The sequence below is a fragment of the Eublepharis macularius genome, chromosome 12 (genome assembly GCF_028583425.1).
Source record: "Eublepharis macularius isolate TG4126 chromosome 12, MPM_Emac_v1.0, whole genome shotgun sequence".
In the NCBI taxonomy this organism is placed as follows: domain Eukaryota; kingdom Metazoa; phylum Chordata; class Lepidosauria; order Squamata; family Eublepharidae; genus Eublepharis; species Eublepharis macularius.
This window is the reverse complement of record NC_072801.1, coordinates 30,017,539-30,030,885: the sequence shown is the minus strand read 5'-3', so window position 1 is coordinate 30,030,885 and position 13,347 is coordinate 30,017,539. Positions and strand designations below refer to the sequence as shown.

Genomic DNA, 13,347 nt, shown 5'->3' with positions numbered 1-13,347 from the left:
GCATTTTCCCCTCAGCCAGGATCTGTAGCAGATGCTGAGGCAATGGAGACTGACAGAGAGGAGGGAGAATTTGACAAGCACTGTGGAGGCCAACACCAAGACAAAGGACAATGGCTCCACAGCATGACCCCCTAGGGAGACTTCTGAAAGAGTACCATCACAAGAGGACTGTAGAGGACTGTACTCCCCCCCTCCAAAACAAAAGCAGAGCCTTTCCCACTGTGCTCCTTTGGTTTTTATTAGGTTTCCTGTGCTGAGAGAGCACGGTATGCATTACAATTAAAAAGGCCATTCAAGTTAAAAGAACCACATGTTCTGAAATCTGCTTGAGGTAAATCAACATAATCAATTTCCCACTGAACATTACATTCCCTTTAATTCCCTGTAGTGATTGAAAATAAAAACAAAACAAAATGAGCAGCAAAAATCAAAGGGTTTGGCATGGAAGGTTGTTCTAATGCAGAGATTAGATAACTGTAAGTAGCAGCCCTGCAACTGGCCCAGTGAAGTAAAAGGCCAGAAAAACAGTGCATGCAGAAGCCACTTGGCAGCTTGGAAATGCTGCTGCTAAGGGCTCCTTGCTCTCCTTGCTTAACTGTTTTCCTACTGAATTCCATTCCTTTCAAATAGCAAACACCCCAACACAGCTTGTCTAGAAAATCAGTGTTGAGAAGTGCAGGGCACACCAAACTCCAAGCCTGGCTTGATTCACACAGCTCAATGCCGTGGTGTCACACAGCCACTATTCCAGTGTGCTCTGCACTGCAACCACCATATCCGTCTATAGTTATATGCAAAACAATAGAATGGAAACAGACAGTGGCTGAGAACAATATCCACATCCCCACATGACCTGAAATGGGTATTACAACCAACCTGACAAGGCTGTTCAGAACACAGTGATATTGAACAACGGAAGCACTTCCCTGAGCAAAGTACATTTTGTACAAGCATGACTGGTCTGACATACTGCCCGCCCCCCCATGCTTATCACATCCACCTTCCACAGGTTCAGTAGGCAAAATCTCTTTTCAGTAGCCCAGGCTTACAGCTTCGGCCCCTCAAATTCAGGGAGATGTTGCAAAGAGAAAAGGGACAATATCCCACCTTGCCCTCTTCTTTACCAATGGGGTGAGGCTGCAGAAAGCTACATGGCATCCTGAACTCTATCCCACAGTCAGATTGCCTGACAGGAGGACTTGATTCCACCTGCTCGCACCTTCATTTTCTCAGGGCAGTTCTTGTTTTGCACTTCACATTTCTCAGCCACACAGTTTGAACAAGACGAGACTCTGAGCTGGTGAGAGCATGGGGCTTACCAAGGTTCCAGAAACTCCACTGGCTGTTCTAGGACGGAGCTGCAAGATGGACCCTCCTTTGAATAGGTCTGTGCAAACTGCGTAGTCTTTTCATGGGGCAATCAAAGCCTGCTCACCACCAAACTCTTCACCTAACTAGCCAGCCCAGCCTGCTCTTTCATGCACAGTTCTGTGGCATTTGGAAAGGTGGCTAGCAATCTGGCAGAGAAGTCTGGCAGGCACTGCAGTAGGAGCACCATCAGTCACGTCACTGCATAGAGCTCTTCCCGGTCATTTTTGCAGATCTGGTAGCCACAGAGGAGCTTGCGTGACCATGCCCACAGCTTCTTGTGTTTGTCTCCTGGGGGGAGGAGGAAAGCCACGCTACTAGCCACAAGGACGTGCCAAATGCTATGGGTGTAATAGTAGTTCTCATTGGTTTCCATAAATGCATAGATAGCTATAGCAATGAGGGCCAGGCTGATCCCAGGAAAGAGGAAGAAGGCCCAGCGCTTCCAGGATGGGGGGTAACAATGATGGCGCTTCACACCACGATAAACCTATAGAAAAAGGTCAGGGTAGATGTTAAGAGAAAGTTTATCCAATGCTTCATCCTATTGATTGTACTGATTTATAGTCTGTAATCCACCTTGGGTCTCAATGATAAAAGCTGACTATCTGTAATAGAAATAAATACGTGACACAGCCAACCATCCCTGCTGCATAAGTTGAACAGGCTAGGAAATATTGTAAGGCTACAGAAGGAGGAAAGAGGATCACAGCTGCTAAACCTGTGAATGTGTTCATTATGTTTTTTTGAACCTCCCACATTCCACTGGCACATAGTGAAATAAAGTAATTTTAAGAAAACAAAGTCAATTTAAAGTAAAATACCCATCTAATATAAACATACCAAAGACCCAAAACACACCATTCTTAAGAGCTGTATCTTGATATTGGAAAGCTCCAATGATGCACAAGTGGAAACATAAACAGACTTAGTGCAGTTCTATTTGCACAAGATCTTCCACAAGTGGAAGTGGAAGAAAAAGACGGTGGTAGCTGCTTGCATTGATTGTAACCTCACATTTCCACTCATTTAAGATCTTATGTAACCAATTTCTTGGTCCTATAATCTATATATGTTTATTTTCTGCTTGTGTATCACTGGGTTCAGGTCAGTATCTCTCCCCAAGAGCAGAAAGTCTCAAGGTAAATAGGAGAAGTTCAAGTATCACAACTACCTACCCAAGTTGAGATCATGATGACCAGGGCAAAGAGACAGGGGCCCATCATGTTCCAAATCCCTCTCCGATCCAGCTGCAGAGACATGGCAATGAAGAGGGTCCCCAGCACACCAAGGACCTACCACAGGCAAGAGGAGAGGCAGGTCAGACACATTTCCCACAGTGGACAGTCTTGTCTGCAAAGGCAGACAAGAGCCCCCACCGACTAATGCTCAGTGTGAACCCAGAGGCCTCCCCATGTAACCAACATGGTTAAGAGCTGCTGAGAAATCAATCATTTGTGAATTTGTGCAAATCCTTTTTAAAGCCATCTAAGTGGGCAGCCACCATCACAATAAAATCTATCCATTTATTATGAACCAAATTCAGTACTCGTTTGTATGTAGGGCCAGTGGATGGACATCTTTGGATGATCCCCAGTTCTAGAGAAAAAAGTCAAGATAAATGGGTTTTAATTTCTTCAATCCCCTTTTTAAAAATCAGCATTTCTCTTTGCTGCTTGCCAATCCACAGGAAGTAACACTTCATGTAGTTAGGAACTCTGCAACTCCAAAATGGGGCAGCTAGAGAGCAGGATACAGGAATCATAACACCTCTGTGCTGATTTATCTATACTGGCTGCCAATCTGTTTCCAGGCACAATTTAAAATTCTGGTTGTTACATTCAGGGTCCCAAATGGTTTGGGGATCAGGGGGCTTGAAGGACCACCTCTTCCATAGTGTCAAGCCTCACAGGCCCTGCTCCCCATCCCCCCCCCCCGGCCCCTGCCTACAGAGGTGAGGGGGTGGCAAATAAAGACAGGGCTTTCTCAGCGGTAATACTTCACCCCTGAGGCTAGCCTGGCATCTACTCTGCTCGCTTCTAAGCATCAGGCTAAAACTTTTGGGTCTTTTTAATTATACATACAATGTGTTTTTACCCCGAAGACTATTATGAGAATAATTTAGGCTATTAAATGCTCTGAGTTTGTAATGGTTTACAAACTCTGCGCAAAAGAATAAATGGACACAAATCTGACATTAAAAATGGCAACATCCAGAAACCAGTGGGAGAACACTTCAATCTACCAGGACATTCCATCAAGGACTTAAAAGTCACTGTAGTTCAACAGAAACTTTTCAAAAACAGAATCCAACAGGAAGCTGCTGAATTGGAATTCATATATAAATTTGACTCCTTCACGCTGGGATTGAATAGAGACTATGAATGGTTATCTCATTAGCAGAAGTAACTGACTTCCTTTACAGAAGGAAACTGATCTCCATATCAGAAGCTACTGTTTGCATCTACTCCGCCCTCCCCTCTCCACCTATATATCTGACCAGCTTCTTCTTGCCCTCCATGCATCTGATGAAGAGAACTGTGATTCTCAAAAGTTTATGCTACAATAAAGTTGGTTAGTCTTAAAGGTGCTACTGGACTCTTTTTGATTTTGCTACTACAGACTAACACGGCTAACTCCTCTGGATCTATGTAATGGTTTATTCATTTTAACCAGAGGTTTTTTTTCTGGGAAAAGAGGTGGCAGAACTCTCAAGAGGGAAATGAGGAAGAAACACACGGGATTCTTTGCAATAATATTATTTTCATGCACTATTGCTGAGTATTTTAAAGAGATGTCGGAACTCAGTTCCACAGCGTTCCTGCTGAAAAAAAGCCCTGATTTTAACAAATATTTTGTTATCTTTATCTTCATCATTATTATTTTGTGAGATGCCCTAAGCAGGTTTCTGAAGAAGTGACACATGAATTTCTGAAGAAATAGATAGTTTAGTCTGCATGACTCATGGCTTTGTTTCCTCTTTTGAAATCTAGTGCGGCAGGAGAGTTGCCAGCAAGACCACAGAGGGCCCTCTAGTAAGTCTGACCAACTCTTCCTAGAGCAGTGAAGGCTGCCAGAAGAAAAGATAACAATCCCGTTTATGAAGCCACTCAGGCCACTGGGCCTGCTCCTTACTTAGGGACAGTGAGCACCCCTTCTAAAATACTTCAATATTTCAGCTGCCCTCTGACCCCAGATCAACACTCACACCTTGCAGGGTGGAATTGTGACTACAGCACAGCTCCACTGGACCCCCCCCCCCCCCAAATCCAGCCACATTGGAACCAGAACCCAGCAGGTTCCACTATGCTACTTGACTGTATTAAGAGCCTCCAGCATTTCAGTCAGGAGAGAGCATGCTGGCCTAGTTCAAGGTGTAAACCCAACTGCTCGCTCTCCACCTTCACCTGGCTATTTTGGCTTGAAAGCCTACTGAAGAAGCCCCTCTAATTACAGGAAGAAATGAGGAGGGACCTGACAGCACTATTTCCTAGGGAGCATTCTGATCTCCCACCCAAGCAGCTTCCTCAAACGTACGTATTTCAGGATTTTCTTTACTTGGGCCATGCACAGAATTGTGATCCAAATGGAGACCACGGAACCCAGGAAGTCACAGAACTGCAGCGTGTCATAATCCATGATGCAAAGTACTGCCACCCCGGGCTGGTCACAGGCATGGTAGAACTACAGCCAAGGGACAAGGAGAAAAGAGGAATCAGTATGCAAACCCACTATTCAGATTCAAGCTGGCCGCCTCTGCTCAGCACTACAGAGCCAGCAAAGAGCAGCTTTTCAGTACCTACAGGGGGCTAGCACAACCTGATGTCTTCCATTTGGCCAGAAGCTGACCGGGCAGACTGCAGTAGGTGTCCAGGTACACGGAACTCCAAAGATCCATCTATAGGTTACACAGCAACTGACAAGAATCCCTCCTCCCATCCACAGCAGACTGAAGGTGAACGAACACAACTAGTAAGAGCAAGAGGCACCCTGAGCCAGGGCCAAGGACTCTGTTCCCTTGCCAGCTGCGAGAGCTGCTGCTTTCTGCTGTGGCCAAAACTGGGCCTGGGGGTGGGGTGCAGTCCTCATGATAGGAAGTGACAAAGGCAGGCACAGAGATGGATTATCAGCCTGCTTGTATTCCACAGCTTGAGACATGCAGTGCAGAGAGAAGGGCAGCCCAGGTCCTGCCTCAGAGACATCTGCACAGCAGACAGCACAGTGAAGCAGAAGGCTGGACTGGCAGGTGGACTTACCGTGGAGAAGAACATGGTGAAAATATAAACAGAGGCCTCAACCAAATGGCAGCCATACAGTGCAACAGCAATGGCAGGCAGGAAGAGCAAGTTGCTGAGTGTCAGCAAGAGGGCTGCCAATGTCTGGGCGCCAACAGACTGGGCTTTTGTGCCATCTGTGCAGCTCCACCCACTCCAACCTGCCAGATTGAAAAGAGAGGGTATCAAACCCTGTTGGAGCATCAAACTATAGGGCAAGCCGATTATGCCAGGGTAACACAATCCCCCTAGGGGTTTCTTGAAGTGTGTAGGGCGTGTGTCTGTCTCCTATACGAGTTGATGATCAAGAATGCCTCAGAGGCCCTGACTCAGCCTCTGTGGTCCTTCTGGAAACAAATGCTCTTCCTTTGAAAACCATTTGTGACAGACTCAGCTTCAAAAGCTGGGATTGCTGGACAGTAAAGAGGATGATTGACATGTTTCTCCCCCCTCACCCATGTGGGGCAGTTGGGGATGGAATGTTGAGGGGTTGACAGTTGGAGCAAACTGACGAGTGAAGGGGGTTGGAGTCTGGCTTCTGACCAGAGAAGGTCAACCAGAGAGTCCTCTGTATGAGGAAGGAAGGGAAGGAGTTCCCTTAAAAGTGAATTCAGTATGTTCCTGAAGCACTTTTAGTCCTTGGACTAAAGTGGGAAAGACAGCACTAACTCCTGCATAGACTCAAGAGATCTGGGAATTATAGTGGGCCAAGGAAGTGGGTAGGAAGGAGTCTCCCCTTCGGCATCAGGAACAGGGTTATAGCTCATAACTATAACACCTGCCCAGTATCTTGAAAGGGTTTGGCTCAGTGGAGTACCCTAAGGTCTGGGGAGGTGGGGAAGTCGTGCTGTGTCTGTGTGTTAAATGTGGAGCTTTTGTGAAGCAGTGCCAACCTCTGAAAGAACTCACTTTAACATCTTTAAGTCTAATAACGTCAACATCTCTCAAAGAAGCCAGCAACTTAGAATCATACCAAGTGTGTTGTGTCTCACACCAGTGAAGTTTCTGTACAAAAATCTTTCTGTTACTTCAGTTCAAACACCTGCCTACCTGCCTTCTTATTTTACCAACTTGTAAATAAACCTCCTGCTACATTTTGAATCTCCCCAAGAATTGTGTGCCAGTTTCTGTTTAAAGGAAGCACAAACCCCTGTTCTTTCCCCTACTTGGACTTGGCTGGGTAACCATACTACTTATATGTTACTGAAGGTTGGGACAAGAAAGGAAGCTGAAGCTTAACATCAACCATGCTACTTAAGGTTTCCCACTCCAGTATTCAGCTTCATAGGCTGAACAGCAGGTTTCAGTGTAGGCCATGATTCATCACCCCACCCCAGAGAGCAGCATGAGGGAGGAGGAGAACACAGAAGGAGCAGGAAAAGGGTGATCACAATTGTCCCTGCCTGTAGCCGCCTCAAAATTCTCTTACCAGCCTTACAGCTGCACCCAGCATAGAGGTAGCCAAGGCGTCGCAAGAGGCTGCACTGTCCATACACCCCACAGTCGTTGAAGCAGGGGCTGAGGTAGGTGGTAACGGTCACCAGGGCTTTGGCTTTCCCACATTCCCTGCAGTGAGAAAGAGAATGGGAGCCATGCAACAAGAAGATTCTGAGGATGGTCTGCAGGAAATCATGGGTGGGACACGGCAATCATTTTGGTGCTAAGAGGAAGGAAGGAAGGCAGAAAAAGGCTGCTGAGGGAAAGCCTGGCATAAAGGAACAGCCTGCATCGTGGAACAGAGGCCTAGGACATGCACACGCCATGGCCCTTGATGCTCCTCTCCCCCACTGCAGAAACCTGGCCCAGCAAGAGCCACTGGGGATGTTGCAACTACTTGACTCACCCTGTGAGCTTCGGGCAGGCAAGCTGCAAGGACAGGAACCAGCTACCAGATTCAGGGTAGGGAACGGTGAGTGCAGCTTCCATAGAGGACACCGACACATTCAACAGATAGCCTTGGGAGAATGCTGTGAGGCAAGGAAAGGGAAAGGCAGCTGATACTGGCTCCTTCATCCAGACATACCTCTGCAAATGCAGCCCAGACCAGCTGTGCCATGCTTTGCCCTTTTATCTAGTTTCTCTCATGCAAAAAAGACCCATGCAGGAATTCCCAGATCTTCAGGCCAGGGGCAACCACTGATGGAAGCCCTGCAGAGCAGTTGTGTGGCTGGAAGCCACTGCATCATGCACCTGTCCTGCAGTCCCATGTGGCATTTGGGTTCAGCACAGGGGAGGCAACACTCAAGCAAGCCAACACAGTGGCATTTCCAGGAATCCAGGAGGTCTGCAAAGAGAAAAGAGAATTAGAGATCCTAAAGTCTGGCCTACCACATAAAGGAAGGTCAGTCTTCAGGTCCCCACACACTCCTGCCCTCAACAGAGGTGACCTTGGGTCCCCACTTACCTTGTTAAGCAGCAGGTTCAGTACAAGTGTCCCTCCACTGTCCATGCCTGAATTCAGGTTGAAAAGGAGCAGGGTGGGCAAATGAGCCTGGACAGGCACACTGGACTCCCCAAGGATCCGGAACACCACAGACACAACATCCAGGTCTTCCCGGATGACTGGCTGGCTGTACAGGCAAGAGTTTCCTTGACCAGAAGCATTAGCTGCCGCATATCTCGTGGCATTCAGACTGCCTTCTGGAAGCTGCATATCCTGGCTTTGGTTCAAACTCTTGTAGAAGTTAAGGAAAGAGCTGGCCCCTCCTGGCTTGCATGCTGAAATGGAAGTGGGGGAGGAGGAACAGTGATGGTACTGAGAAGTCTCAAAGCAGGCATGGTGCCCTGTAGGATGGCCCAGCATCACCAAGAACCATCCGGACCTCATGCAGATGCATATGTACCAAACATGCCAGCTTGCAATCTGGACTGTGGTGTATGGCTGATCTCTGGGGAGCAACAGATACAGCATAAAGGTTGGTTGCACACCGATGCCAGGGCAGCTGCATCTTTGGCACTGGCTCTCAAAATATGTTTACAGCCCCCCCCACCACTGATTTCTACCAAACACCAGCACCCACCTGTAAAGGAGGCTGTCATCTCAAAGGCAACCCTGGCACTGGGCCCATTGAGGCTTTCCACTGTGATCCGTAGCCACTTTTCCCATGGTGGTGAGGACAGGAGGAGGCTGCAGGCTGCTTCCCCTGTGCAGTTGAGTACCTTCTGGAAGGACTGCGGCAGGGTGGCAGAACCCACCATGACACGCAGAGCACAGGCCACAGAAATGTTCGTCGTGCAGTTTTGCACCTCGAGCTTTAGTGCAGTGCTATATTCAGGGACAAAGATCCTGCAGGAGGAAGAAAGGAAGGGAGAAAACTTGGAAGAGGCCAATTCATAGGCCCTGAGTAGCCTGCCCCATAGCTGAGAATCCCAGTAGAGCCCAGCCCTTCTGCAGATGAGACTGCCCCTGTCCCTCATTCTCTCACTTGGTGTGAAGAGGCCAAGCTGGCCTGGAGATGATCTGCCAGGTGGGAACACTGGGCTCCAGGATGGACACCTCAAGGACGCGTAGCACAAACATGTCAGGCTGGAAAGTGTAGGTGCACGGCACGGAGAAGCCCTGCAGGGAAGGTGGAGCTCAGCTGGGGCTCCCAAGGGCCAGGATAGGATGCTGTCCTCCAGCCCACCAGCACCTCTGCCACAAAGGACCCCGGGCCAGGAGGTGTCTTCCAGCCATCCACTCTCACCTTCACTTCAATCTTGCCATTCGCCTCAGGAAGGTGTGCAGCAATGAACCAGTCACCTGCTGCAGGGCTGGTGAGGTTGACAAACGTGCTGTTCTGCAAAGCAGCAGCCAGAGTCAAGGTCTGGTTGAAGGAGCCAGGCAGGCTGGTGTTGGAGGGAAATTGTGTGCCCAGAGGGTTGATGACGGGAGGAGCCCCATAACGGAAGTGGCTGGAAGACAAGAGGAGGAATGCAGGTCAGAAGCCCCAAGAGGCTGGATCTCTGCCAAGCCAGGAGCCAGGCACCACCTTCTCCAGGGAGCAGCCCAGAGACTTAATTCCAGGTAGGCTCAGCACAGGCCAGGAAAGCAGCCAGGGAAGAAAGAGAGAATAGGAGGTAGGTGGTACGCACATGGTCACCTGTGTACTGCCACACTCTGGGCCACTTCCCTTGGATGCCTGCAGGAGCCAACGCAGCAAGACCGTGTCCTCTGGCACACGGAAGCGGAAGAGTTTGACATTTCCATACCAACTGTAGAATGAAAGCTTCTGAGCACTCTGGGAGAAATACTCAGAGACATAGGTCAGATCTGGGAAGGGAGAAGAGGAGCAGCTAATCAGTGTCCTGCCCCCCAGGCTACCTCAGTTATGGTGAGAGCAGCACAGCAGGGCTTCAGGGTCACTCCCTTCAAGAATACCACCCAGGGACCTAGAGCCAGAGCCTGAGCAAAAATCCTGGCCTTGCAGGCCTCAGAGGCCTCACAGGCACCACACCTGGGGTAGAGAGTCCAACTGGCTGGGCCCTGAGGTCTTCTCTGCCATGCAGGCACGATTGGCAAAGAAAGCTCTGCTTGTTTCCAATCCCTGTTTGACACACACTGGAGGCTTCAGTGCTTAATCCCTTAAAGGATCCTGCCTTGACTCAAGCAGCATCCCCAGTCGAGAGAAGGTGGGTGGTAACAGTAACCCAACACAGCCAGCCACATGATGGCTCTACAGATGCTAAGAGACATCCGGAAGGTGCTTCCGCCCTCTGGCTGGGGAAACCTATAGTGTGTACTTTGGCACAGCCAGTCTGAAGACAGTCCATTATGCCACAAAAACTGGCATTTCGAGAAAGGGCTAGGTCAGCAAGCCCAAAGGCTTGGCCCTCAAGAAAAGCTTCTATGATCCGCCAGCTTGCAGTGTGACTAGGTGGATGGGCTCCAAGTGGCCAGACAGGTACATCTGGTTGAAACAGCGGCACCACAGGCAAACCATCCAGGGTTCAACAAAGGGAGCCCAGCCACGGCCAAGAAGAAGTAGGAGGAGAAAGAGAAGAAGCCAATGGGAGTTTTGAGAGCGAGGAAGTGGTGGTGGTGGGGTGATGGTGACACAGATAAGAAGCCCAAAGATAAGAGGGCTCAGTGGCAGACCCCACCCTAAGCACACACAGTCAGAAATGGATCCACCAGCATAGCTGCAAAGAGGTGTGCCAAACTGAACTGTTTAGGAAGGCATTTGCAGGCAGCCGGGAGCTGTCTTCCCCTTCATATTTCTGTTTTTTCCATGATAAATTATATGTGAAACATTTGTTGAAAGCCACTGAGTCTTTTTCAAGAGAAAAGCAGGATCTAAGCATTTGAAATAAATAAATCCAGAGCTCTTCTAAATAAAGAATCTATGGCTATGGCTAGCAGGGCTGGCTGGAAAAAACCTCTGCTGAGAACTCCCCCCCGCCCCACTCCCCAGCAGTGTTCCAATGGGAGTGGCAAGTTTGCCCGTTCAGATACTTTGAATGCTAGCAAGCTGCTTATGGAGGGGTAGGCACTCAGCCACACTGGCCCAGTGGCAATGCAGTTGGCTCCCTGGCTCACCAGGCAGGCTGGGAGGAGGTAGCCAAGAGGCAGCTCCACCTCCACTCCTCTTTCCACCACCCCATGACCTTGCTCACCCTGTCTCTTGAGCCTGAGCCAAGGCTGTCCGTCACAAGGGCAAGGCAGGTAGCAGGAAAAGCAGAAAAAGGGCTGGGCGGTTTACCAACCCTCACTCTCACTCCACTTACATCAAGGCATCTGTGTGACCAAACATGCACCTGGCAGCCAAGGGCCCGGGGCAAGTCACGGCCTCTGAGCCACCCCAAAAGACCGCCAGCCATTTTTTCAAGAATGGAAAGCCCGGGATCCCAGGGAAAGCAGCATGGGACCAACAGGCAACCTCCTGAGTAGTTTGCCTTGCGGGAGACAAACCAGGTTAGAAGAACCCTAAAGGGGAAATGACTACATGCCCAAAGGCATGTAGATTGTCAAGGCTCATCGGTCTAAGATGGCTACTCAGGAGTCATCCAGGCAACCTTTTTGTAATAGTTATGGCTTTGTTTTATGAGCTTCTGGCAAGTTTAGAAAACAAAGACGGTGCCAGTGTGGCGCAGTGGTTAGAGTGTGGGACTAGGATCTGGGAGGCCCACATTCAAATCTTCACTCTACTGTGGAAACTCAGAGGGGGACCGTGGGCCAGTCACACACTCAACTTAGACAATGTCACAGGGTTGTTGGGAGAATAAAATGGAGAAGCGGAGAATGTTGTAAGCCACTTTGGGGGAAAAGCATATACATTTTTTTTTAAATTACCTTCTTTTTGCAAGCGTTTAGGAATGCATGGAATTCTGTGCAAAACACTCCTACTTAAATATCTACCAGGACTTGCAGCCTGCTGCATATCTAGCTATGGGGCAGGTCAGCCCTTAATCTTAACCTCATGCTACCAGCCCCCAGCCATCAAAAGCTTGCTTGAATAAAGACATGTTGAACCAGTCTCCCATGTTGAGAGGCCGCTCCAAGAACACCCCTGCACCTACCCTTGCCCACCTGCTCTGGCTCACAGATGCTGCTGCTGCTTCTGAGTGGTCTTGGGTGGTCTCAGGATACTGAGCTGGGGTGAAGGGAGTTCTTGATCCTGTACCCCTGCCCTTTGGTGCAGCCACCCAACAGCATGTCAGTCTAGGCTCCCTCCAGAAGGAAGGAAAGAGAAAAACACCTCCAGGCAGTAGTGGCAGCAGCCAGCGTCCAGGAAGTATTAGAAAGGGCCTCCTTTGCCCCACAGATCAACCCCCCCCCCCCCACACACACAAACACCTGTACCGTGCGGTACAAAACTCTCGAAGGGCCAAACCTCCGTGCCAGGAGCGGACACAGCAGAGCCCTTGCCGAAAAAGCTGAGTCCAAAGCCACGGAGAACAACTGGAAGGCGCTAGAGGCGACGTCCGCCGCCCCCCCCCCCCTCCCCCGGGAAAGTAGGCTGAGAAAAGATAATCCGGCTTGCCTGGATTCGGGGTTACCCTGCAATACACCACTGTACGCGGTGGGTGCAGCTTCCTCTCCCGGTTCTTAGCCTTGCTTGACCCCTGGCAAGGGCATGGGGAAAATAATGCCCTCCCCCCGCCGCCCGACGCTGCGGGGAGCCCTGGCTCTAGATCCTGGCCGTTGCTTACCGTCGGACGCACCGCTCCACTTTCCGTTCTCGCCGGGCAAGGCGGCGAAGGGGGGCGGTGACTGCAGGACCAACAGCAGCAGGAGGAAGGGGGGGAAGCCCGGCACTGCCCGGGCCATCGAGGAGGAGGAGGGGGAAGAATGAGACCTCCCGGCCTCGCCTACCCGGGAGCCGCCATCGCCGCTAGCTCCGGCCCGCCAGCAGTCGCCTTCGGGGGAGGGGGACGGCGGGGGCGCTGACGTCACCAGGGAGACCCGCAACAGTCCCTCCCCGCGGGCTCCGTCCGCCCTTCTGGAGGGAGAGAGGTGGGGAGGCGCTGCTGCCGGGGCTCTTTACAAAGGTTGTAAACTCTCTGATCCCCTCCCGCCCGCGGGCGTCGTCAATCTTGACGCATTTCCATGCAACTAGAAGAGGCGGAGCGGCTGGATTTTCAGCTGCCGCGAGGCTCCCCTTTCTCCTCTGCGAGGACTGCTGCTGCTGCACCGGGCAGCGGGCGCCCACACCGTCCCCCTCCAGGAGCGGCGGCGACCTCGCGACATAGAAGAGTCGGGGGGCGGGGGGGATGGAAGCCAAAG

General features: G+C 50.4%; 1 protein-coding gene across 3 annotated transcripts; it reads right to left on the bottom strand.

The window, feature by feature from the left end:
* Positions 1 to 223: 223 nt before the first annotated feature.
* On the bottom strand, positions 224 to 13,317 carry PGAP6 (post-GPI attachment to proteins 6). Of its 3 annotated transcripts, none has more exons than XM_054993285.1 (13): positions 12,774 to 13,317; positions 9,717 to 9,894; positions 9,329 to 9,536; positions 9,068 to 9,201; positions 8,663 to 8,928; positions 8,047 to 8,360; positions 7,833 to 7,926; positions 7,486 to 7,609; positions 7,072 to 7,208; positions 5,625 to 5,803; positions 4,906 to 5,052; positions 2,547 to 2,663; positions 224 to 1,858 (listed from the first exon to the last, which is right to left on the bottom strand). In XM_054993285.1, exons 1-13 carry the CDS (start codon positions 12,889 to 12,891, stop codon positions 1,562 to 1,564), a joined length of 2,313 nt encoding a protein of 770 aa, XP_054849260.1. In that variant the 5' UTR covers positions 12,892 to 13,317; the 3' UTR covers positions 224 to 1,561. The 3 variants fall into 3 exon arrangements, with proteins under 3 accessions (XP_054849260.1, XP_054849261.1, XP_054849262.1); XM_054993286.1 differs by having other exon boundaries at positions 4,927 to 5,052; XM_054993287.1 differs by lacking the exon at positions 9,717 to 9,894 and having other exon boundaries at positions 12,774 to 12,847.
* Positions 13,318 to 13,347: the final 30 nt, after the last annotated feature.

Coding starts and splice junctions, on each gene's coding strand:
- PGAP6 (XM_054993285.1), bottom strand. CDS start 12,891: ATGGCCCGGGCAGTGCCGGGCTTCCCCCCCTTCCTCCTGCTGCTGTTG. Junction 7,927..8,046: donor TGAACCTGCTGCTTAACAAG/GTAAGTGGGGAC, acceptor TTCTCTTTGCAG/ACCTCCTGGATTCCTGGAAA. Junction 1,859..2,546: donor TCATCATGATCTCAACTTGG/GTAGGTAGTTGT, acceptor CTTTTTCTATAG/GTTTATCGTGGTGTGAAGCG.